The sequence below is a fragment of the Phaenicophaeus curvirostris genome, chromosome Z (assembly GCF_032191515.1).
Source record: "Phaenicophaeus curvirostris isolate KB17595 chromosome Z, BPBGC_Pcur_1.0, whole genome shotgun sequence".
Classification (NCBI taxonomy): Eukaryota; Metazoa; Chordata; class Aves; order Cuculiformes; family Cuculidae; genus Phaenicophaeus; species Phaenicophaeus curvirostris.
In genome coordinates, this window is record NC_091431.1 from 30,488,660 (window position 1) to 30,512,131 (window position 23,472).

Here is a 23,472-nt window from a genome sequence, read left to right on the forward strand (position 1 = left end):
AGAAAATTAGACAGATTTGCCTTGGTCCACACACGCAATCACTCCCCCCTCAGTGGGTTCCTATAATTAAAAAAAAATAAATGTCAATTTTTGTTCTCAACTACTGGCCTTATTCCTGCTTGTTCTTAAGAACTGAAGACTTTGCATATTTATATTGTATATTTATCTGTATTTTATAATCCAAAACACTGGCACAGTTTTCATACTTTTGGTTAGAGAGCTGGAGTGCAGCAAATTTAGATAAATTTAATTTTTCATCCTTAGATGAGGATAAATGTCTCTCTAAGTGGAAAGCAAAGCTTCTTTTACACTTTCTGAGGAGAGAATAATGCAGGACTACTGTTTGTATCACAAATTTAAAAAATCTAGCTTTAGAAGATCTAAACCCCACATCATGTAGTATGACTCTAAATCAAGAGTTCTGCCCGAAACAGTTAAAATGGGTTTGTTACCATCGTGCTAATCTGGGATTCTAATATATAAATCCTAGTCTTTAACATTTCATCATGTCTAATGTCTTCAGCTTTGCCTTTTCTATACTGGTTTAACTAAAAGTACTTCGAAATAGTTTCAGAAGGATAAATACAACATAGCAACCAACGTTTTAAAAATAATATTGAAAAGTATAGAATGACATTAGTTTGATAGATTGCTTGGCTCGATATTTTTTTTCAGAAAGTTGTCTTGCATATTTCCAGTTGTACATACATCTTACTATTTATATGCTGCTTTTATCATTACATCATTATTACTATCATTATAGACCAGTGGAGTAGTGCCCTCTTACTAACTCAGCAGCCTGCTGGAGCTGGTATGTCCAAACACCATCCACCTGCAAACTGCAAGGTTGGGGGAACAAGAGATGGGGAATGGCAGCAAGTTCCTGCCAGATGAAGGAAACCTGCTCCCCTCACCCAGACAGCAAAACCCCAGATCCCCCTGGTGAACAAGTACCATGTGCTGCAGGTGGAACCCAGCCCTGGGGATGAGGATGACGGCTACCACAACCTAGAATCCTTCCCTAGGCCGCGCCATCCTCAGACAAAGATAAAAACATCCCCCATTAAGAAGAGGAGGAGGGTGATTGTTGTAGAGGACTCCCTCCTAAAAGGAACGGAGGGACCCATTTGCAGACCGGACCTGCTCCACAGAGAGGTCCGCTGCTTACTGGGGGCATCAGTGAAGGAGGTAGCCAGAAAACTTCCAGGTCCACGAGACAGTCTACTATCCTCTGATAGCAGTCCAAACCAGTAATAACGATGATCTAGTAAACAGAAAGACCAAAGCCATCAAGAAAGACTTCAGGGCCATTGGGAAAATGATGGAGGGCTCTGGGGCACAAGTAGTATTCTGCTTCATCCCATGGCTAAATAGAGAGGAGCTGGAAGTCAGGAAGAAGAATTCGATTAATGCCTGGCTCCGAGACTGGTGTGAGGAGAGGGGCTTTGGCTTCTTTGATCATGGGGTGGCTCACGCACCCCCAGGCTTTGTTGCTAAGGATGGGACACGTGTGTCTCCTAGCGGGGCTAAAGCGCTTGCTAAAAACCCAGCTAAGCTCATAAATTGAGCTTTAAACTAGATGTGAAGGGGGAGGGGGTTGAGCCCAGGCTAGACAGGAACGAGCCTGGATGTGGGGCAATGGTGATTAAAAGAGACTGTGCTGGTGAGGACCACCAGTACCTCACCACACAGAAAGTGGGGGTGAACACATCTGAGGGTGCTAAGCGAGATACGGGCACTCTGGAGCTAGCTACTCCAGTTACCAGGCAACTGGGGATGAACTCTATTCCCTCTAAGAGGGCTGAAGGCTCGGCAGCTCAGCTGAAGTGCATTTACACCAATGCACGCAGTATGGGGCTGGACTGCTGGGCTGAGTCCAGTGGGATGAGGTTTAACAAGGCCAAGTGCCAGGTCCTGCACTTGAGGCACAACAACCCTGTGCAGTGCTACAGACTAGGAGAAGTCTGTCTAGAAAGCTGCCTGGAGGAGAGGGACCTGGGGGTGTTGGTTGACAGCCAACCGAACATGAGCCAGCAGTGTGCCCAGGTGGCCAAGAAGGCCAATGGCATCTTGGCTTGTATCAGAAACAGCGTGACCAGCAGGTCCAGGGAGGTTATTCTCCCTCTGTACTCGGCACTGGTGAGACCGCTGCTCGAATCCTGTGTTCAGTTCTGCGCCCCTCCCCACAAGAAGGATGTTGAGGCTCTGGAGCGAGTCCAGAGAAGAGCAACAAAGCTGGTGAGGGGGCTGGAGAGCAGGCCTTATGAGGAACGGCTGAGAGAGCTGGGGTTGTTTAGCCTTGGGAAGAGGAGGCTGAGGGGAGACCTCATTGCTCTCTACAACTACCTGAAAGGAGGTTGTAGAGAGGAGGGTGCTGGCCTCTTCTCCCAAGTGACAGGGGACAAGACAAGAGGGAATGGCCTCAAGCTCCGCCAGGGGAGATTCAGGCTGGACATTAGGAAAAAATTCTTCACAGAAAGGGTCATTGGGCACTGGAACAGGCTGCCCAGGGAGGTGGTTGATTCACCTTCCCTGGAGGTGTTTAAGGCACGGGTGGACGAGGTGCTGAGGGGCATGGTTTAGTGTTTGATAGGAATGGTTGGACTCGATGATCCGGTGGGTCTCTTCCAACCTGGTTATTCTATGATTCTATGATTCTATGATTACTATTATTATCGATGATATTAACTGCTGCATTACATCTAAAAAACATGCACATAACATTTGAGGGAGACAAAAATCTAAGTTGTAGCTACTCTCATAGAGATAGTTTTTGACTTGAGATATTTTTGTTTGGAGAAAAACTCCTCTTTTTTTTGCATTTCTGAAAAGATTTGCTGTGCTAGTTCAAGCCCATGTATTTTTAGGAACGAAACAAAACTATGTTCTCAGTAAGCGCACTAAAATGTATCCTTCTTTCTGAGTAATTTATGAGAGTAACTAAAGAAAATCCAAGCCACTTATCTCCCTATCTAGTTGCTCCTGAAGAGAATTTTGAGTGTGATCTTTTCTTGGAAGCATATTTGGAGGAGACCAGAGAGGGAAAGGAACAGTATTGAGGGGTGTCTGTACATACCGAGAGTGAGATGCCTTCCACTAGCTTTGCCCTTCAGTGCAAACACAATGCAGTAATCCATGTGGAAGAAAAACCAGAGGAATAACCCCTGTAACCCTTTTCTTCCACTCTTCCTAGCGTGGTACATTTAATCCAGTGTTTCTTGTGTAAGCTGAAATACCTCTCTCTCCTTCTTACACGCACACACAGATGGGCTTTACAGCATGCCCAGGATGATTTGGACTCAAATTGCTTTGGCTGGGGCTGTGTCTGTCATAGTAAACAAAAAAAGAGAAGCAGAGGGAGACGTGACCTGCAGGTATTATCTTTTTATGACCAGCTGGGGTATGACTTATCTTAGCTCAGCTGTGTAGCAGCATAGTAAGGAGAACTTGTCTGTAGGAAGGATGATTGCCTTTGTGTTTAGACTTGATTTTATTGATAGCTAAGGGGTTATGATTTTTTTGAGGATATAGATTCTGGAGCTTGTTAGAGAAAAATTCTAGCTGTCTACAAAATAGATGCTTGCACGGCAGTATTACTTTGATGATGGTAGGCAGTGTTACTTTGGGGATATTGTTTAAAAGTTATGGAGTTCTAATAAAATTCATCTAGCATGGCTGTAGGATTGCTGAGAAAAGAAGGGTGGGTAGTATCTATTTGTTTCTTCTACAAATGTAGGTACTCTACATCATTACAAATAGTTTATATCGATGTCATAGGTGCAACATGTACACTGCTTTTCAGTTAATTAAGTCATGTTGTCTCTCATTCCTGGATGGGTAAAATGCCCATGGCAAGACCGTTTAATAGCATGAAATTGATATTATAAAATCACAGTATTTGAAATTGTTTCTCAAATTTTTGTCATCTAAACTTGATGATCTGTACTTCCAACATCACCCAGCAATGCAGAAAATGTGAATGTGGCTGAGACAATTCTTAATTAGGCATCTCTGACATGCTCAGATTTATTTCATCTTATAGATCCACATATAGGAAGAATGATTTTTGATTTTCTAAATGGCAGAGTGCTTTCTAGAATATGAGGCAACAATAAAATAAAGTTTTATTCAGTAGATATAAATAGGAGTCCAAATGGGATCTGGTTTTCTCATGTATGTTGAGAGCAAACAATGGGATGCAAGTGCAAACCGTACTTTAACAGATTGCCAAGCTTCACCCTAGCAGCTAATGGTGTACCACAGCATTCCTGGGCAGGAAGATGCTCAATAGATTACAGTCTGCTAAAGGAAACATTCTGTGACCTATTTGTTTTATATAAAACATCTTAGAAATGTTAGCATATTGACTTTAAGGGTACACACACGCCAGAAAAAAATATCTGGACTCTACGTGAATGGTGCCAATTAAATGCTTAATTTAATATTAATGTTAGTTAATGTTAATAAACGTTAATGTTAGTTAAATGTTGTTACAGAAAATCCAACCAAAACCACATGAATGTTCTCCAGTTTTCCATTTCAGAATGAGAACAAATAAACTCTGGAGTACATGCCATAGCATTTGGTCACGCATTCAGGTCTCTCCTTTCCTTAGTCAGTTCCTTTAACACTAAGATTACCATACTAGTTCTTTTAATTCTGTCATAGTGTACACGCTGTTTTTTGACAATAGACTGTAAAATCCACTTATAAGATGGGTAGAAGTAAATGTCAATATTTAGCAATAATATTTTGACTTAAGGACCAGCCTTAGATAGGATGACCAGGTTACAGCCAGAGCAAACTACATAGTGCCAGTTCTGAAGATTTTGCGGGTGCGTCTGGCTCCTTTACCAGAAACTGATATGAACTGAGCTTAAGTGGGTGGGCGTTGACATTGGGTATCACCCTATAACCAATGTGAAAACTCAGTTCCCCTGAACAAGATGTCTCAAATAATTTGAGCAGAACAATAGAAGATTGAATAAGCTGTGAAAGTTAATAACCCAGGAATAGAGTTGCTTTTGACCAGCGGTAGTGGGTTGATCTTGGCTGGCTGTCAGGTGCATACAAAACTGCTCTATCACTCCCCCTCCTCAGCAGGACAGTGGGGGAGAAAATAAGATGGAAAAAAACCTTGTAGGTCAAGGTAAAGACAGTTTAATAAAGAAAAGCAAAGACTGTGCATGGCAACAAGGGAAAATAAAATATTTATTCACTAATTCTCATCAGCAGGTAGTGTCCAGTGAAATAGGGCCTCAGAACACATTGTGAGTGCTTCAAAAGACAAATGCCTTAATAATGAATGCCTCACCATCCCACCTCAGCCTCCTTTGTCTCAGATTTTATTGCCAAATTAAGGTCATATGGTATGGAACATCCTTTTGGTTAGTTTGTGTTAGCTGTCCTGGTTATGTCCCCTCCCCAGCTCTTGCCTACACCTAGCCTACTGGCCTTTGGAGGGTGGGGTTACAAGACAGCCTTGATGCTGTGCAGGCTCTGTAGCCAAAATGCTGCTGTTTTACCAGTACCTTTTTTAGCTACAGATACAAAGCACAGCACTATCAAAGCTGCTATGGAGAAAATAAACTCCATTCCAGCCAGACTCAATATACCAGCTGTGCATGATACAGTAGTGAGTCAGTGGAAGGAGCTATGTTTGAACTAGTTTTGTTTTAGTTTTCACCCTCATAGTTTTGTGAAAGATGAATTTTCCCAGGCAGCTGAGACAGTTCAGATTCCTAAACAATAATAAATTAATCTAAGCCTATAAGATTCACATACCTTTAAAGGATGTGTAGGGAGGTGGTAGTAGAGGAGTTAATAGAAAGTATTATCTGAAAATAAAGTTTTCTGTGTGCATCATTTGGAGTAGTATAGTTCTGCAACACGCTGCAGTACAAGAAAGAATGAGTGATTGCATATACTGGAGTCAAACATGCCACACTAGTTGAACAAGCTCTTATTGTTTGTCCAAGAGTAACTGCAACAGCATACAAAAATTTTTGCAGCAAGTAACTAAGGAAGTGTTATGTAACGCAGTGATACCTGAACCGACTCAGTATCTAGTTGTATCAACATAATACTGTTCATATGCCTAAATGCTGAAATAATCTCCAAATAGTGCAAATGCTGTCCGCATTCAGAAGGGCAGAGCCGCTGTTTACAATGTGATCTAGAGCTGCAGAGGAACCTTCCAGCTGGTGGGAGTTCCGGGTCATGCCAAAAATGCTGACTTCTTTGGAGGTAATGTCAGTGATCTGTATGTTTTTCTAGAATAAAATTCAAAAGCAGGGGGAAAAAGAGTATTTGAAAGAGCCTGCAAAGTAAGGGAAAGCAAAATATTATCTAACATGAAAAACACATGTACAGCACCTTATTTAATATTTAACATAGCAGCTTCTCAGCTTCTTTCCAGAGCATGGCTATTTTGGTGTCTCATGGAGGCACAAAAGTTTTATGGTTTTTCTCACTGGGATCTGTCAAACTGGCCTCAATACATTCTGTTAGCTGCACTTTCACCCACCTAGAATTACATCCTCTAACATGTGACCCTCCAAGATCATGTTGAGCCAAAATACTGAGCTGTATTCACTAACTATCCTGTTCTCCAACAAAGCAAACAAATACATATCACAAAGGTGAACACTATGGCTTTTCACCCTGCTCTCTTTAACTCCAGTGAGCAGAACAGGACCTAGCCCATTAATTTTTCAAATAAGTCAGTATCTTGATGTGTCATGTTACCTTCTTGTACGAGTAGTGAATTGCTTTAATGGGAATTAAAGCCAGAGCCAGTGACGCCAGTTCTGGTGGCATGAACATGAATGAATAAGGGGGCCTCAGTGCAAGTACTTACCCATGGGACATTAGGAAATAGGGAAAACTGGGTGCTATGGTAATGAGAGCAAAGGTTTACTGTTATGCTGGGCTGCAGCTAATGCTACACCTGCATGAAAACATGGATTTCACAAGGAGATGTATCTCCTTGTTGAGATGTATCTCTCAGCAGCTCCTCTGCTATGTCTGCTCGCAAGACCTAAGCAGCCATGTACATCTTGGAAGATTAAAAGGACTGACCCCATCTGAGCTGTCATCAGAGACTAGACTGTATCATCTGATCAGTCTGATTATGTGCAGTTCTCTGCACCTGCATAGGAAAGTTGCATTGTCTTCCTATGTTTATAAACTTAAAAAACAGTGTTCCCTACAAAACTATCAGAAACAGATTGCAGTAGTTTATTTCTGGTGAGCAATATTGCCATTATCCCAGCAGAGGGAAATCTGGAGACATTGTCAAAGTAGTTTTAGTTTTACAGCAGTAAGATCAGCTTGTTGCCATGAATATACTGGAATTAGTTATTGAAGGCCTTTCTTTTGTAATTATATGACTGCAGACAATGATTAATTGTTGTTATTGTTTAGTATGCATTAGGACATGCATGTTTATAAGAAAATTCAATAGTTTTCCACAGCCAGGTTTGATAACCAAGTGAAGTTATCAGTATTCCCCATAACAGATTATTTCTGATCCCATGCTACTCACTCCCACGCATATTCTGGATAAGCATTAAGAAGCTAATCCAGGTTAAAACTAATAAATCTGGGGAAAAAACCCCCAACTTTTACTACAGGTCAGTACCCAAAATAGTCAGCTGAGCAATCAAATCAGTGTCAGTGCTAGCATGGACTCTGAGAGTAAGTAGATGGGACCAGTTCCAGTAAGTTTTACTGGTATGCCTTTTAAGTATTTGTACTAACCATTGGCAGAGCCAGGACATCATTTTCAGTAAATTTTAATGTCAGAGTCACTGCATATGGATCTAGGCAGGACAACATAATTCTTATTCAGGATGCTAAATACAATTACACGTTTGTCAACTTACTTATTGAGAAATGCATGTTCTAAAATAACATATAGCTGGGTCCAGCCCTGTTCAATGTCTTTATCAATGACCTGGAGGAAGGCATCGAGTGCACCCTTAGCAAGTTTGCAGACGACACTAAGCTGGGTGGAAGTGTTGATCTGCTGGAGGGTCGGGAGGCTCTGCAAAGGGATCTGAACAGGCTGGACCGCTGGGCTGAGTCCAATGGGATGAGGTTTAACAAGGCCAAGTGCCGGGTCGTGCACTTGGGGCACAACAACCCTGTGCAGTGCTACAGACTAGGAGAAGTCTGTCTAGAAAGCTGCCTGGAGGAGAGGGACCTGGGGGTGTTGGTTGACAGCCAACTGAACATGAGCCAGCAGTGTGCCCAGGTGGCCAAGAAAGCCAATGGCATCTTGGCTTGTATCAGAAACAGCGTGACCAGCAGGTCCAGGGAGGTTATTCTCCCTCTGTACTCGGCACTGGTGAGACCGCTCCTCGAATACTGTGTTCAGTTCTGGGCCCCTCACCACTCACCACAAGAAGGATGTTGAGGCTCTGGAGCGAGTCCAGAGAAGAGCAACAAGGCTGGTGAGGGGGCTGGAGAGCAGGTCTTACGAGGAGCGGCTGAGAGAGCTGGGGTTGTTTAGCCTGGAGAAGAGGAGGCTGAGGGGAGACCTCATTGCTCTCTACAACTACCTGAAAGGAGGTTGTAGAGAGGAGGGTGCTGGCCTCTTCTCCCAAGTGACAGGGGACAGGACAAGAGGGAATGGCCTCAAGCTCCACCAGGGGAGATTTAGGCTGGACATTAGGAAAAAATTTTTCACAGAAAGGGTCACTGGGCATTGGAACAGGCTGCTGAGGGAGGTGGTTGATTCACCTTCCCTGGAGGTGTTTAAGGCATGGGTGGACGAGGTGCTAAGGGTCATGGTTTAGTGTTTGATAGAAATGGTTGGACTCGATGATCCGGTGGGTCTCTTCCAGCCTGGTTACTCTATGATTCTATGATTTAATAATGTGAAATGATGATGTGCATATGAATGAGCACTTTGCTGCATGCTATGACCAGTGAAAGTAAATGGGTTTTCTTCCTCTGAAATACTGAAGAGCAGATGCAATTCTTCTCCATTACATAAACCTTTAAAATATGCTCACCAAAATACCATTTTAATATCCGCCAATATTACACAAGGTAGGACATCCATCACGACTGACAAGGATATTTTACTGAATTGTGTCTGATTATGTGTTTTCTTGGTTTTCAAGGAATCTAGACAGAACTGTACATTCATAGTGATGTTTCACAAAACATAGCTTGCACTTAGGAGTGCTATTTGTTCAAGTTCGTGATAACTTCCAGTTACGTTGACTTATTATATGCATATGCACAGACAGCACTTCTAATCACTTAACAGCAAACATTGAAAGAACCATTTAAAATTCACCGATTCTTCCTTTGACACAAAGATTTTTGCCCTTGGGAAATGGTTAGATTTTCATTACTTCTCATTCTGAGGAATCTTGCTCCCTGCTTGGCAGTTCCCTCGCCCAGTATCTCTTAGCTTCCAGGTGGCACACGTTGCATGTGCCATCAGTCTCAGGCAGGTGAACTTCAGAAAGAAGGCAGTGCTCTGCTGATTATAATTTTTACATCTTCTTACTGAGAGAAGAATAGTTTTGCAGGAAAGTTGTGGCTGCAACCAGCATGTTTTCCTAGGCTACATACAAAAGAAGCCTCAAACTCTTATTCCAAATACTAAGCCTATAACATTACTCTGAAAGTGTTTTGTATTCTGATGTAATTTTTTGTCCTCACAGAATTCCATTATACCACTGAATCTGCACCTTAGTCCAGATTTCCTCATCCTATCAGGTTAACAACTGGTTTTAGGGAGCAAGAGAACGGAAGAGTAATGAGTCCATAGTAATAATAATATGCATAATTATGCACAGTCTTCTGTGATTAGTTGTGATCATAAAAAAAGGTATAATAATGATAAGAAATGGGAATTTTAATGTTGAAAATGAAATAAATATAGTATTCCCAAACTGCAAATCTAGGACCTCGATCACTATGAAATCCTCACCAAAGGTTTTTGCCCTGTGGTAATGTGTACTACCCAAGACTCTTTCATTAAACTATTTTCAGAAATATAAAAACTTAAACTCTCTTTGCTAAGCCCTATAGTACTTTCTACTCATTTCAGAAGGGGACACAGTAAATTTTTTTTAAGCCATGTAAAGAGAGAAAGTACAGTCAATTCATGTTTTGAGTGACATGCATAGAGATCTTCATAGAAGATGGAGATCAGGAGATGCAATAAAGTGCTGAGGATATATAGAATCATTGTGAAGCCCAAAAATCGCTTTCTATTCTCTAGAAAGAGGATCTATTCATATGTGTATACTCAAAATAAAGATAGCTTAAAAATTAGACTTAGAAATTCAGTACTGTATTTAACTGTGTGTCTGTGTCCCCTCCACGCCCCTCAAAAAAAGGGAAGTAATATTGAAATCAGAATAACTGTGTTGTGGTGAAACTCGTCTTGTACTCTTTGGAAAAGAAATATTGGTAAGAGTGTGTCATTTTGTAGACAGGGCAAAATTTCCTAAGAACATAATTTTCTGAAGGGTGGGTTTTTTTTGGTCTGTCAAATCATGGTGGAATACAGCACTACCTGGGACCAAGACTATGTTCAGACACTTGGTTGCTAATGCAGCACCTTCTCACTTAGAAATTAGAAAAGGCTCAAAAGGGATGAATTGCTTCATACAACTGCTTTAGTCAGCTAAACAGACTAAAGAGTAAGCATAAACAGTCTAGTTTAGTTTCCTCTTCAAGAGGTCAAAATTCTTTTATTTTCATAGCTGCTTATACCAAAACACCTGCTCTTCTAAGACACACCTCTGTGGACAGTATTAAGCTTCTATACACTCAACAATTAAAGAAAAAAAACATCTAGCTGATAAAAACCTCCTGGCTTTATTTTTACCTTTCTTTCCCTTTAGAACTCTTTTTTCCTCAACTGTCAATTTCAAGAACTTGCCATGAACTAAAGAATTCATTATTAGTCTTTAACACTATTTAGCATGAACTTTAAAGTAGTAACTTAGTGCTTAAGAAATTAACTTTGAGAATATCAAAGATAAAAATTAATTGAGCCAAATACAGAGTAGACAATATTGTGCCTTGCAGGTATATTTAATGTGTGCATATTACAGTAATTAGCTGTACGATTAAGTTTTCTATTGACCACCACTGTAATCTGCTTCACAATCAATAAAGCAACACACATATCAGTGCAGTCAAAACAAAAGAAATTCTGTATATAAAAGTTTCTAATGTATTTTTAAGAAACTTTCCCTTGAAGATTCTTGCAGAAGCCCCTGGTATACATGCTAAATCAATGCAACAAAACTACCAATAAAATTATGGTTTAATATACTTGCCAACAAAAGGCTCAAGTGGTGTGAAAAAAAACTCAAGCCTGCAAATCTCTTATTGACACTCTCTCTTCAGAGGACTTTCACCACAAATTTGTCCATAGGCTGCAAAGTGTTTTTATAATGCAGATTTTATGTACAAAAAAAGAAAAAGGGTAGGCCAGCAACAGAAAGAAAACATTTATTGAATCAAAGTCAATACTTTCCTTTTAATATCTACAAGCCAACACCGAACTGACTTTATTCAAGAATGAACACAATGTACAAAAAAAGAATGTCTGTTATAAAAATACGTCAATTTTTTTTTTCCTTGCTATTGAGCTGAAAACATTGACAAGTGCAAGATAGGTTTGGCAAGCAAATTTAAGTCTCTATTACCAGTGTCATAGTTCAACTAATTTTGTAATCATAGCATATTTAAGACGCATTGATAAAGTGGCATTGGAAATGCTGACCCCTAAAAAAAATATCACTGCATTGCCATGTGTTTAGGCACCCAGCCAAATGAACATCTTGATCTTTTGTCACCACAAACTGGTACCATTATCAGTTAAGACTATCCAACTTAATTTGAACTATTCAACCAGAAAATTGTCACCTACCACTGGAATACAACTTAGGGAAGGCAAACTACCTCCTCGGATCTGTACTTTTTGTGTTTAAAAATCAAGAGAGAGTAGCAAGTAGGTTCATAGGTGTTTAAATCAACCTGACAGCTGTTGCAATGTGGAACCAGGGAAAGCATGGAAAAAGAATAAAAAATCATTTATGACAGCAATCTATACACAAAAATGGACCTGACTAGGTTCAGTTATGCCTTACTTGTTTGGATCCTTTTTTTCATATAAAAATTTAACTCAACCAGGACTAAAATCGCTGACCTCTCTCAAACCACCAAGAAGGAGGAAAAAAGGGACCATTTACAGAGATAATCTGAAAACAGTGCAATATTAAAATACAATTTCACAACGTGTGAAAGAAACATGCTTTGGAACCTGAGCAAAAGGTGGTTTACTGTCTTAGTAAAAAGTCACCCTGTATGTTGTTTTCAATGACATCTGTTCTGCCAGATTAGCATGTTGATTTTAGCAACTTCCATGGCTGCATAATATTTAGTACACAGAAACCGCCAACTACTTTGAGAGGTTTACTAAACTTTTCAGCAAGTATTGCAGGCAGTCTGACATGCTGCTACTGCAAATAAACATACAGCCTAAAATTAAGAAAAACTGTAGGAAGAAAAAGAAGCAGCCAAACATGATGCTTTTCTTTTTAAAACAGATTAAAGCATTTCCACAACACTTGGGTAAGGTACTACACTGGTCTCAGAGTCTGCTCTTTTGAAATAAATATAGTGAACATTTACAACAAATGCCTCATGAATGCAAGCTCTCTCTGTATTATTTCCAAGATAAAATAAAGACATAACTCTGCAGCAGCTGAGTTACAAGTCCTTGTTTAAAAACAGGCATGACTTGGTGCTACAGCAAAATTCTTCACCAGTCAGCAGTAAGCAATTTTTTTTTTCTAGCACCAAGCAGGCCATCATACAAAGCAACCTCACATAGCATGCAGTCATCTACTCTGCTGATTTTGTATGAAATAATCAATTCATGCTTCCATAAATGGGTATGAAGAACAGATCATTAAAGACATGAATGGAAACTCACTCATTTCTAAATTACTCGAATGGAGAAATGAAGAAATGATTCAAAAATTAATAAGCAACAGAATGTTGCACATTAGTATCTGTGAGGCATGAGGGAAGCTATGGTTGGTGCTTTAATTTGCCTTAAAACAAACAAAGAGCTAAACCAAATCCTAACCAGCATGGTACTTATAGAGGCTAATGAGTACATGCCACTGAAAGGCACAGTCAGACCAACCAGATATGGCATCATCAGAGCAGAACAGTAACTTTCACTGGAGTAATCATAAAGAGCAACGAGCCATCACTTCTCCGGTCACGAGCACAGAAATCAGTCACCAAGGCAAAAGAGGGGACACAGGAAAGAAGATACAGGAACTCACATAAATCTGGAAGACAGAAAACACTCATTAAACTGAGTTTTGAATATTCAGAGTGTCCATTCTCATACTGTAACATTGTAAACATTGATTTAACACCATAATAATCAGGCTTAAAAGGACCGAGCTGTGGTAAAAATGGCAGCCTAATTATATCACAAAATTCTTCTGAAATTCATTATACAACTAGATTCAATTGCAAAGATTTGCCTATCAAAAATAGGTTTACAGATAGACTAATGTGGTTAAGACAATCTCTTGCTGATTGTGTAAAAAAAAAAAACTGACACGCTTACATATATTGAATATTGTATTTCTTACTCAGACTCATTTTAAAACTCACCATCAAAAAGACACAGCTATTTATAGGGAAGAGTATGACTGTTCTTCCCACTATTCCAACAGTGCCAAAAAAGCAGAGTGCAATACTTACTGGAAAGGTTTCCCCAGGGCTATCCTGCCTTTGTATCTACAAGCTGCATCTGAACATTTGCAGACATGCCACCTCCGTAGCCTCCCTTGGACTGCATTTGGTTCTGAATTGAGCTGACCTGGAGATGCAAGTGGAAGTGGGGCAGAGAAAACAAGAAAGGTACTTAATGAGCCATGGCATCTTCTTGCTTCCCAATTTTATTTTTTGTTTAGGTTTGATTTTCAAGGGCCGTTTTACTATTAAAGCTACATTACTTTTGCATGAGGACACACACAGCACAGGCTTGCTGGACTTATCACTTCTGCAGGCACCTCGGCAGGACAGGTAGAAGAATTGGTGCTGAAGCCGAAGTTTTTCTTCTCTCCCAATGAAAACTAGCTGATTCAGGCTTTCACTGACCCACTTGATTGCTCAAAAATAATTAATCAAATGTCTTACTGGTATCCAACTCCACACTATCTGACAAGCTATAATTTACCTTGTTGTATGGAAAATGTTCTTTGCCAAGTATGATAAACCAGAGAAGCTGAGACAGTTACTGTAAAAATACAATAGATCTAATTGCTACTATTCTTTTAAATTGTAGGACATGTATTGTTTTCACTACACTCACTCAATCAAATTCCCTGGAAACAGCTTATCTGAAGATATTTTAGCCAGATGCAAATAAATACAAAAAAAGCCCTCTTCCCCTCACAAAGTCATGCACATCCCTCTATGGTTTCCATTGCCTGGAATAGTTCTTTCCTGCTTGTCTTGCATGAATCAAACTAATCATCTCCAAGTGCCCACAGGAAGACAAATTCAGCCTTAAAGGTCCAGCCTTTTTCTCTCTGCACCCCAGAGCATACATAACAACTATCCAATGAGCACAAAATAATACAATTATTCAGGCTACAGCTTCTGAAAACGAGCTTGCAGCAAAGGACATGCCTGCAGCACACCACTTGCAATTATTCTTGTATATTCCTTCACAGAGACCTCAAAACATCACTAGAAAGCTGTATTGAAACAGCAGTGGAGAAATATTTTCAAGTGGCTTGCATGATATTTTCCCTGTCTACAAAGACAAAAATAGTATACTGTTTACTACAGCAAAGCAAAACACATGTGCACACACAAAATAAATCAGAACAACTGTTTCTTACACACTGTTTCTCAAGCTAATGTGAAAAAAGCGCCTTGTTTTAGGATCTCTGCCTTCAACAGTAGGGCATATTGCAGTGCTGTGCAAATGATCTGATTTTATGTTTTTAAGCAGCACAAACCATGTTCTACCTCGGCACTTTGCTTAATTAAGGCAGCTGTAGCAAAGCAATGTTGTAGTTACATTTCTCTTTAGGGAAAAGTGTTCAAACTCTACAGTGGGCCTGACATCAGGGACTACAAACTCAGTAAGGAAGTGTGGAGAAGTGCAACCACATTCATGATTGTGTTTAAGAATTTTCACTTCTCACCAAGCTGATCATCTTCTTCACCAAGCATCTTCCATGGCACATTGGAACAAAAGGTGTTTGAATTTAATCTTTTTTTTCCTCAGAAAATAATTAATCTACATGTAAAGGTATTTGTGAGAATTACTTTAGGATGGCATTAATTTCATCTGAATGAACCCTGCCTCTAGTGAAAAAGAGCCAGAAAACATCTCCAGGCCATGTCACCTTCCAACCTGAACAGTCGCCAATAGGATTTTAAAATGTTGGAGAACACAAATTACGAGGCTAAAGTGTAAATTTTTATGAATACTTCTTATAAAGGTTAAAATAATTTCTCTGATACTTGAGTCACACATATAGATGTTTATGTTATGAGTAAAGGAAGCATCATGCAAAATGTATAGGCTGTTACACCTAAAGCAAAGAGAATACAGAAAATTAAACTTGACTACATTAAGAGTTTAGTGGCTATTTTGTATATGAAAACTGATATATAAGAGACTTAAAAACTGTTAGAAACACTAAGCAAAAAGCAGGTCTAACAATTTTAAGTTACAAGGTAGTATTCTTTCTGAGGCAGTTTGAGCTACAAGAACGAGCACCATGAAATGCAGTTTTGTTTTTCTCTATTAAAGACATCATTGCCTTCCTTTAATAATACATAACAACAAAGTTCATCCCTCTAATACCTAATACAGATTGGAAAAGGATTTAAAAATTTTGGAAGGGAAAGACAATGGCACCAATTAAAGATCACAGAATCTGTTGTGCTGCTTTTCTATCTCATTAATTTCCTTATTTTCTTTCCCTCCCTTCTAGAATAACAGAGTAGCACAGATGGTCCTTCAGAAAGAAAACAAGAGACTACTAAGAAAAGGACAGGATATGTGAAATAAAAACTAAACTGAGGCATATAAAGCAGAAGAACGTCAGAGGTTTCACTATGGCATATGAAGGTAAAAGAAGAAAGAAAGTGATATGAATAAGAAATAAACTGCACAGACAGTTCCTACTACTTAAGTATACTTTTGACAAAGAAGCAAGGCACTCTACAGAGAAGGCAAACAGAAAAGCATAATGTTTCAGGAGTCAGAAAATTACTGTACTCAAAATCATAATAACATGTAATGAAGAACTATGCTAATGAAAAAAAAGACAAATAACAAGATTGTGGATGAAGAACCAAATTTATATGGGAAAAGCTAACAAAATTTCAGGACATTCTTCTAATGTATACAGAAGAGCAACTGCAATAGGAGGATCACAAAGGAGTATAATGTCCACACTATAAAGAAAATCAAGTAGCACAAAGACATGCAGTGTTTAACACTAATCTTGGGATTTACACTGTGAAGAATGAACGAAGTGACTAGATACAATCATAGAATCATAGAATAACCAGGTTGGAAGACACCCACCGGATCATCAAGTCCAACCATTCCTATCAAACACTAAACCATGACCCTCAACACCTCGTCCACCCGTGCCATAAACACCTCCAGGGAAGGTGAATCAACCACCTCCCTGGGCAGCCCGTTCCACTGCCCAATGACCCTTCCTGTGAAAAATTTTTTCCTAATGTCCAGCCTAAACCTCCCCTGGCAGAGCCTGAGGCCATTCCCTCTTATCCTGTCCCCTGCCACTTGGGAGAAGAGGCCAGCACACTCCTCTCTACAACCTCCTTTCAGGTTAACACCTTTGAAAAGGTTAACTCCTTTCAATATTAACACCATAAGTCACCACAGAAGAGAAAGGAAAATAAGCACTGTGACAAAGTAGAAATTTCTGCTTCTGAAGAGAGAGAGGGCAAAAAAAAGGATTATTTTTCGCATACAGATCCTTTCTGGCTCTGGCCACTGACACAGCACACTACGCAAATGAAAAACAGTAAAAGAAAGAGATAGCCAGTTATAAGCATTCGAAATGAAAAGGTCTATGTAGAGAAACAATAATGTTTACCTACTACCTGGAGATGAATTGTGTATTAAGCAAGGCAAAGGTGAAGGCAAGCAGGAGGAAAGTCTGAGGTGAACGAACAAAGCTTCAGGCAGTCACCACAAACCTCACATAAGGGAGCTCAGCTGTGAGAATGAGACAGGTTCTCACAGGAGGGAAAACTAATGTTTAGAAAGCAAAAAGTCATGCTTTAAACAAAAGAAAACTACTCACTTTATTATTTCACTTTTTAATGGCTTTAAATATTGCACTAAATAAATAATTAGCTTTAACTGAATTTTATCAAATTGAAGCTGTGTTTGTCCATTTAACTCGCTTACAGATGTTTTAGTACAAATCACTTCCAGCCTGTTATGTTCTTTCTAGGAAAATGTATTATATTGTTTGTTATGTCAGACTTTCTATTTTTGCCATTCCCCAATAAGTAGTGAGTTACAAAAGTTTTTGTCTGATCTCAATAAGCTACAGATTGGTTGAAACTACAAATGACTTCACTTGCCTACAATTAAACCATCTCTTCCCTTTACAGCTCTCTCTATTCTGATACCTCTCACACAACTCTTCCTTCACCTTTGTCATGAAGCACATTTTTACCTCCAAACATTGTTTTCCCTTTCAAGAGGATTATAAAAGTAAAGAAATACTTTTCATCACTATTTACATTAAAACTTTTTCTAGGTTTCATACTATTGACCTTAAAAACGTATAGGCAAGTCACATAAATACAAAGCTGTACAAAAGAAATCTATCCTCATAAGGTGATTTTCAGTATCTCTCTTAGCCTCTGTTCTTCACTCCCAGAGAGATAAAAACATTTATTGCTCCTATCATCTACAGAAAGCCACAAAACCTTGCCTGTGACATCATCAATTGCTCTGGAAATAACTCACACTGCAAACAGGGCTACAGAGTATAGAAAAACCTCAACAAGGCCACTCCAAAATAAGTGGGTGCATCATAAGCCAAGGCAAGTTAGAGTTCTACATGAGCTATATTTAAAATAGCTTAAAGTCTTTAAGCTAAGAAATCTAGCAAATTTTAAGACACTTTTACAAGTTACCTCCAAGGTTCTCTAGAGGTACATCTGAAAACATACTATTTTAGTTCATACATGCAATCAGAACAATTTTTTTTTAAAAAAAACAACATATGCAACATACAGCCTGTACAGTTTATACAGTATCTACTATGTCAATAAATACAAAAATTTTAAAAATTATTGAATACAAGTGTTTAGGACTTGGAATTAAGATGCCAGCAGGTTGCTCTTCACTTTTATAGAAATACTTTCTTACAGCTGAAAGATTCATTGCTTCAATCACTCTTCATTCACTCATGCTTACCGAATTCATTCCACTGAATAGGTCTCCTGATCCTACATGAGCTGTGTGAACAAAGTTTGTTGGCTCCCCAATCATGCTTCGGTCAATTCGTCGTCGTCTTTTCTGAAAGGAAGGTAAAGAAACTATCTAACTGAGAGCTATTGAAAAGGCAAAACCAATGCATGTCATAAATGTAAATGTTAACAGATCATAGGATATTTCATACACTGAAATATATATTTACAGAGTCCAGAAGCAGAGTCAAAATTCTCAGGTTAATCAAGACATTGGCATCCTTTGTTTTTACCTGGAGGACCTATAGCAGATCATTAGACCAGCAATGGTAATACTCCTAAAATTTAAGCCAATAAAAGTTGTAAACAACCTTATTACATTCCATGGTTTATTAACTGCAATGTTCCATACAGCAACTTTGACTATGTTTCTATTTAAATCATGATATGACAGATCTGAGACTCAATCATTCACAAGAAGAATCAAAGATCAAAGAGCATCAGTATAGTCTATGAAACAGCTAACTTAAAGAATTTCTGATTTGCATGCCATGGAAACTTATGTCACTATTTGTAATATACTTCATGATAGTCTTCAGAACAATGCCTAGAGCTTGATCTTTACAGAAACCTGTATACTCAGATAACTTCCAGTTGGCACAGCTATAGAAAGTGAGCTGAAGGGTGCAGTGTGATATTAAGACACTAAGTAAGACAGTAAGTGTCACATTAGGAACTCTGATTCCTGTGCCATGAGACAGAATGCAAGAATTGCCTAACTTCTGCCTCCTCTATCTTAAAGTCACAGTTTCAATTTTTATTAAAGTAATAACACACAAATGAAAAATCAGAGGCAGTAAGTACTTCTTCTAATTAAAGCAGGTCCCTGCTTCCAGCTAAGCACCGCATCTGAAAGAAAAAAACAAGAAAACCCTATCCTCATTTCTTAGGACAGAACCAGGGAGCTTACACAGAGCAAAACATGCACTGTGTACTCAGTGTATACTCACATTCCTTATTTGGAAAAAAAATAATAACCATGAAGCACAGTAGGAATATATAAATTTAAGGTGTGTCATACAAAATGCAGTGTAATTCTAAGAAACTAGTTAAGCCCTATTAAAAGCTTCCTATCATCCTAAAGTCCACTCTTACTCAGTTTTAAAGGGATCTCTGTTTCTAACCTGCAATGAGATCGTAAGACCACACAGAGTCAAGACACAAGGGTACATGCTTCATGAGTGGTCTAGTTACTATTGAAATATAGCTACAGATTATATCTTTAGGAATTGGAGCCCACAGCATGAGTTTTAGCTAGCAAGTACATAACAACATAGTTAATCCTCTCCTGTACTTTTTCCCTCTTACTAAACCCAGGTTTCAATAGGTTTCAGTACCTTACTGCATCATGTTAACAGTTGGTGTAAGTTGAAACATAAAACACTCCCAATGAAATAGCAAAACAAAATGACCCAAACTATGTCAAAACGACTAGTGAATTCTCTGCTCCGAGCAAATTTGACGAGACCAACCAAATAAAACAATCATAGCTATAAGAACACCTTTACATAGTTTGAAGGCTTTCACAGGGAAAACGTTTATAGAAATTAACCGAGAAGTCTCAGTTACAGAAAACTATTAATAGAGTTCATAGAGCCATGAATGACAGCAACAGAATCTATTATCATGTCCCATCACTGCATTAATATTTCAGTCTGGAAGTCAAGCTCACTTACACATACACTGAAGGGTTTCCCAAGTTCTGCATAATATCAGCTACTAAAGTACACGTGAGTAACTCATGCAGAGAGACTCCATACCAGGTTTATGCTTCCACTCCATGAAAGCTGCTCATCTGACATGTTTAAGGCAAGCAGCATCACTACTAGGTGTGACAAATATTTTATATGCTTGTTGCTGTATTTACACAATATAGCAGTATAATTTTGTGTCATTCTGACACAAAAAGCAGCTTTAAAGAGCTGTATGACACGCATCACTTCAATTAAAACACTTAAAATTGTTTCAGGTCTGCAGTAGTTGACTCTCTCTTCCTTTTAAAAAATTAACAGGCGGGGATAGATTCATTTATATGTCTAAACAATATATCCATAATTTCTAGGCTTTAGCAGTTTTGAAATGCAGGGGTTTGATGCAGAGAAAACATATACAATCTCAAAACTTTTGAAAGTTTTTGTTTATTTGTTTTGTGAGTAATCAAACTCTTTCTTTGGGCAACTCAATATATTTTCCTGCTTCACTTGTTGCTATGATCACTGGCATGCCAGTAACAGAATTAAGAGTGCTGGATCTTGTGAACTGCTGTAAATCATTCTCCGCTAATCATCAGCCAGTGAACTAGTAACCACTAGTTAAACCAAATGGCCATCAAACCCTGTTTCTTATCTTAAATGAATTTCTTATTAGAGGCCATCAGCCAGTTACACCCTGGCATGTAACCACTGATGTGATCTCCTTGAAGCAATAGAACAATATTTAAATGCTCTGCAGTATTAAGAACACAAAGTAGTTCACTCTGAAAGCATATAAAGCATTGTTATTTTGCTGCAGGATTCAGACTAGCTGATGCACTCCCTTTGCTAACAGACATTGAGGACAATGGATCATCTGAGCCAGTTTGAAGCAGTCCACAAAAGACACTTGATGTACAACATGGCTCCCCAACACCAACTGTTCTACTGTACTACATAGCTGCTTCTACTAGGAAGAGCTTTTTCCACAGACCCAGCCAAAGCCAGAACCCAAAAGATCAGTTAACAAGGGTGAAATGATGTGGGATGCATCATAAAAAGTCACCTCTTTTCAAGGAATGTAACACAGGAGATAGGAGTAGGGGCCATCCCTAGGAAGGTTACAAAGCTTTGACAGAGGATGCCATAAAAATTAGCTCTGACAGGATTTTATTGTGAAGTTGTATTCTCTGAGGGCCTGTACCAGTAAGAATACATGCAACACTGTTGCTCTATAAACAATAAGAATTAACATACATTGATCCTTCAGTAAATTTAGTATATTTAATTTGAAAGATGAGAATCAGCACATTCACCTCTTACTTAAGAAGAAATTATACACTTATGGTCATTTCCCTCTGTGCATCACTTACACCTTTCCATGCTTGTTCCTAGTGCAAATCACGTGCCTCAGCTGACAGAATTCCTGCTAGCCTTCACCTATGCCTCAAATTCTGTTTCATAACAAAACGTAATTACCCATAGAACATATATGCAACACTAACCATTGCAGTCATGAGATTTGACCATAAAGGTGATCTATAAAACTGACTACTTTTATATTAGTACAAAGGACTTCAACATACATGCATGTGAATATTTGTATTATTTAAAGGTTTGTTTTAAAGATGTTTCTGATGGACCACATGTATGTCCCAATTCTGCAAAGTACCTGCAATGAGACCCTGTGTCCTGTATCTGCTTCTTATGGATATTTTCTTTGCAGGGGGATAGCAGAAGAAATCTTACATTATTATTAGCTAACTTGCCTGTTATCTCTTTCATTATATGGATCAAGTTACTAGCACATTTGGTATCAATGGGCAAAAAAAAGTTTAAAATCTAAACTGGAGTATTTGACATCCTCCACCCCCGCCTTATCCCAAGGCACTTCCCCCTTTCTTTAAGAAGAGAAGGGGTGGCAAGGAGTATAACAGAGGTGAAGTGCACAGCAGAGGTGAGTTGAGAGGAAAAGACTTGTAAAGTGATCCTGGAAGTGGAATATGAAATATTAACATTTAGTGGCTTTAGTCAGTTTATTCCCTTGACAAAAGCCTGTAGAATTTGGACTGTGAAGTACATACCAGGTAAACTTTATGCCACAAAAAGAATAAATAATATTTAAAGAGAAGTAGAAGTGATGCAGTTTTATGTGTTAAATGTTTGAGAGGAATGAAAGCAGTTTGAGGATCCATCTGAGAATCTTTGCTTTGAACATGTATTAGATGCATTGAAATTGGATCAAATTTCAGTTACCATAGTGACAAAGTAAAGAATTGATGTCTCTTCTAATCTTAATCTGCGAATGATGCTTTGCACCCACACAGAGACTATTTCAACCTTGCAAGTTTCTTGAAACTTTTGATAAACAGTTTAAAACTTCTATTCAGAAAGAATAAACTAATTATACCATATATTCAACCTGCCCTTCAGCAAAGCCACAAGCATTTGACTGAAACACTATTTTCATAGCTCAAAAACCTAATTCTTGCAAGAAATTCAAAACGGTAAATTGTTTCTCTAATAAACAGTTGCCACTGATGGGTCCAGAGTCATGTAAAAGTTCCTTTTTATTTCCCTCTATTACGGCCTGCAGGGGGGAACTATCTTTTTTGACTACCTCCAAATTCTGTTGAGGAGCTGTGTTGTGGCTTTTGTAGCTCAAGCCACTTGACAGTGATGACAACAGTTCGAATTAGATGTGTTCTCTGCCTATGCGTATATGTATATCAAAAGAAAAGTTTTGAGAAGTTTTCTTCTTTGCATAGTTATGCACCCCTCTCTGCCCTTCATGATAGGTCCTCTCATAAAAAGAAAAATAAAAGACAAGTAGAGTAACAATGAGGCGTCAGACACATCAGAAAATATTTTAGTGATGTCATCTAGATACTAACAGGCTGGTAGTTACTTTTTCTGGAAGATAATAAAGGTAGAAATCACAAGAGAACTCAAGCAGAATATCACATAAAGCTATCACAAAGTCAAGTACCAATCTGCATGTGCTGGGGACCAAAAGCAAAGAAATCTCTTCTGTTTAGCTGGGAGAAAAGCATATTCTGCTGAATCTCCTCCAAGTTTTTTGAGATAGCTGCTAGATACATATCCCAAATCCAAGTCTGAGTGAAATATAAGCAACTCACAGTGCTTCATAAAATCATAGGATGCCATGGTTGGAAGGGACCTTTACAGGTCATCTAGTCTAACTTCCCTGCAGTAAGCCTTG

General features: G+C 38.8%; 2 protein-coding genes across 3 annotated transcripts in view; both read right to left on the reverse strand.

Moving 5' to 3' along the window:
• Positions 1 to 23,472, reverse strand: part of SPTLC1 (serine palmitoyltransferase long chain base subunit 1) — a 204,748-nt gene that overhangs the window by 67,679 nt on the left and 113,597 nt on the right. The gene's annotated exons all lie outside the window — the stretch shown is intronic.
• CDC42SE2 (CDC42 small effector 2) overlaps positions 11,640 to 23,472 on the reverse strand; it is a 164,067-nt gene continuing 152,234 nt past the window's right edge. For both annotated transcript variants that reach the window (XM_069879958.1, XM_069879957.1), the window contains exons 3-5: positions 18,506 to 18,607; positions 13,771 to 13,888; positions 11,640 to 13,346 (exon numbers count right to left, since the gene is read on the reverse strand). In XM_069879958.1, the coding sequence (XP_069736059.1) occupies positions 13,790 to 13,888; positions 18,506 to 18,607 (201 nt within the window). In that variant the 3' untranslated portion in view covers positions 11,640 to 13,346; positions 13,771 to 13,789. The remainder of the gene's footprint in view (positions 13,347 to 13,770; positions 13,889 to 18,505; positions 18,608 to 23,472) is intronic.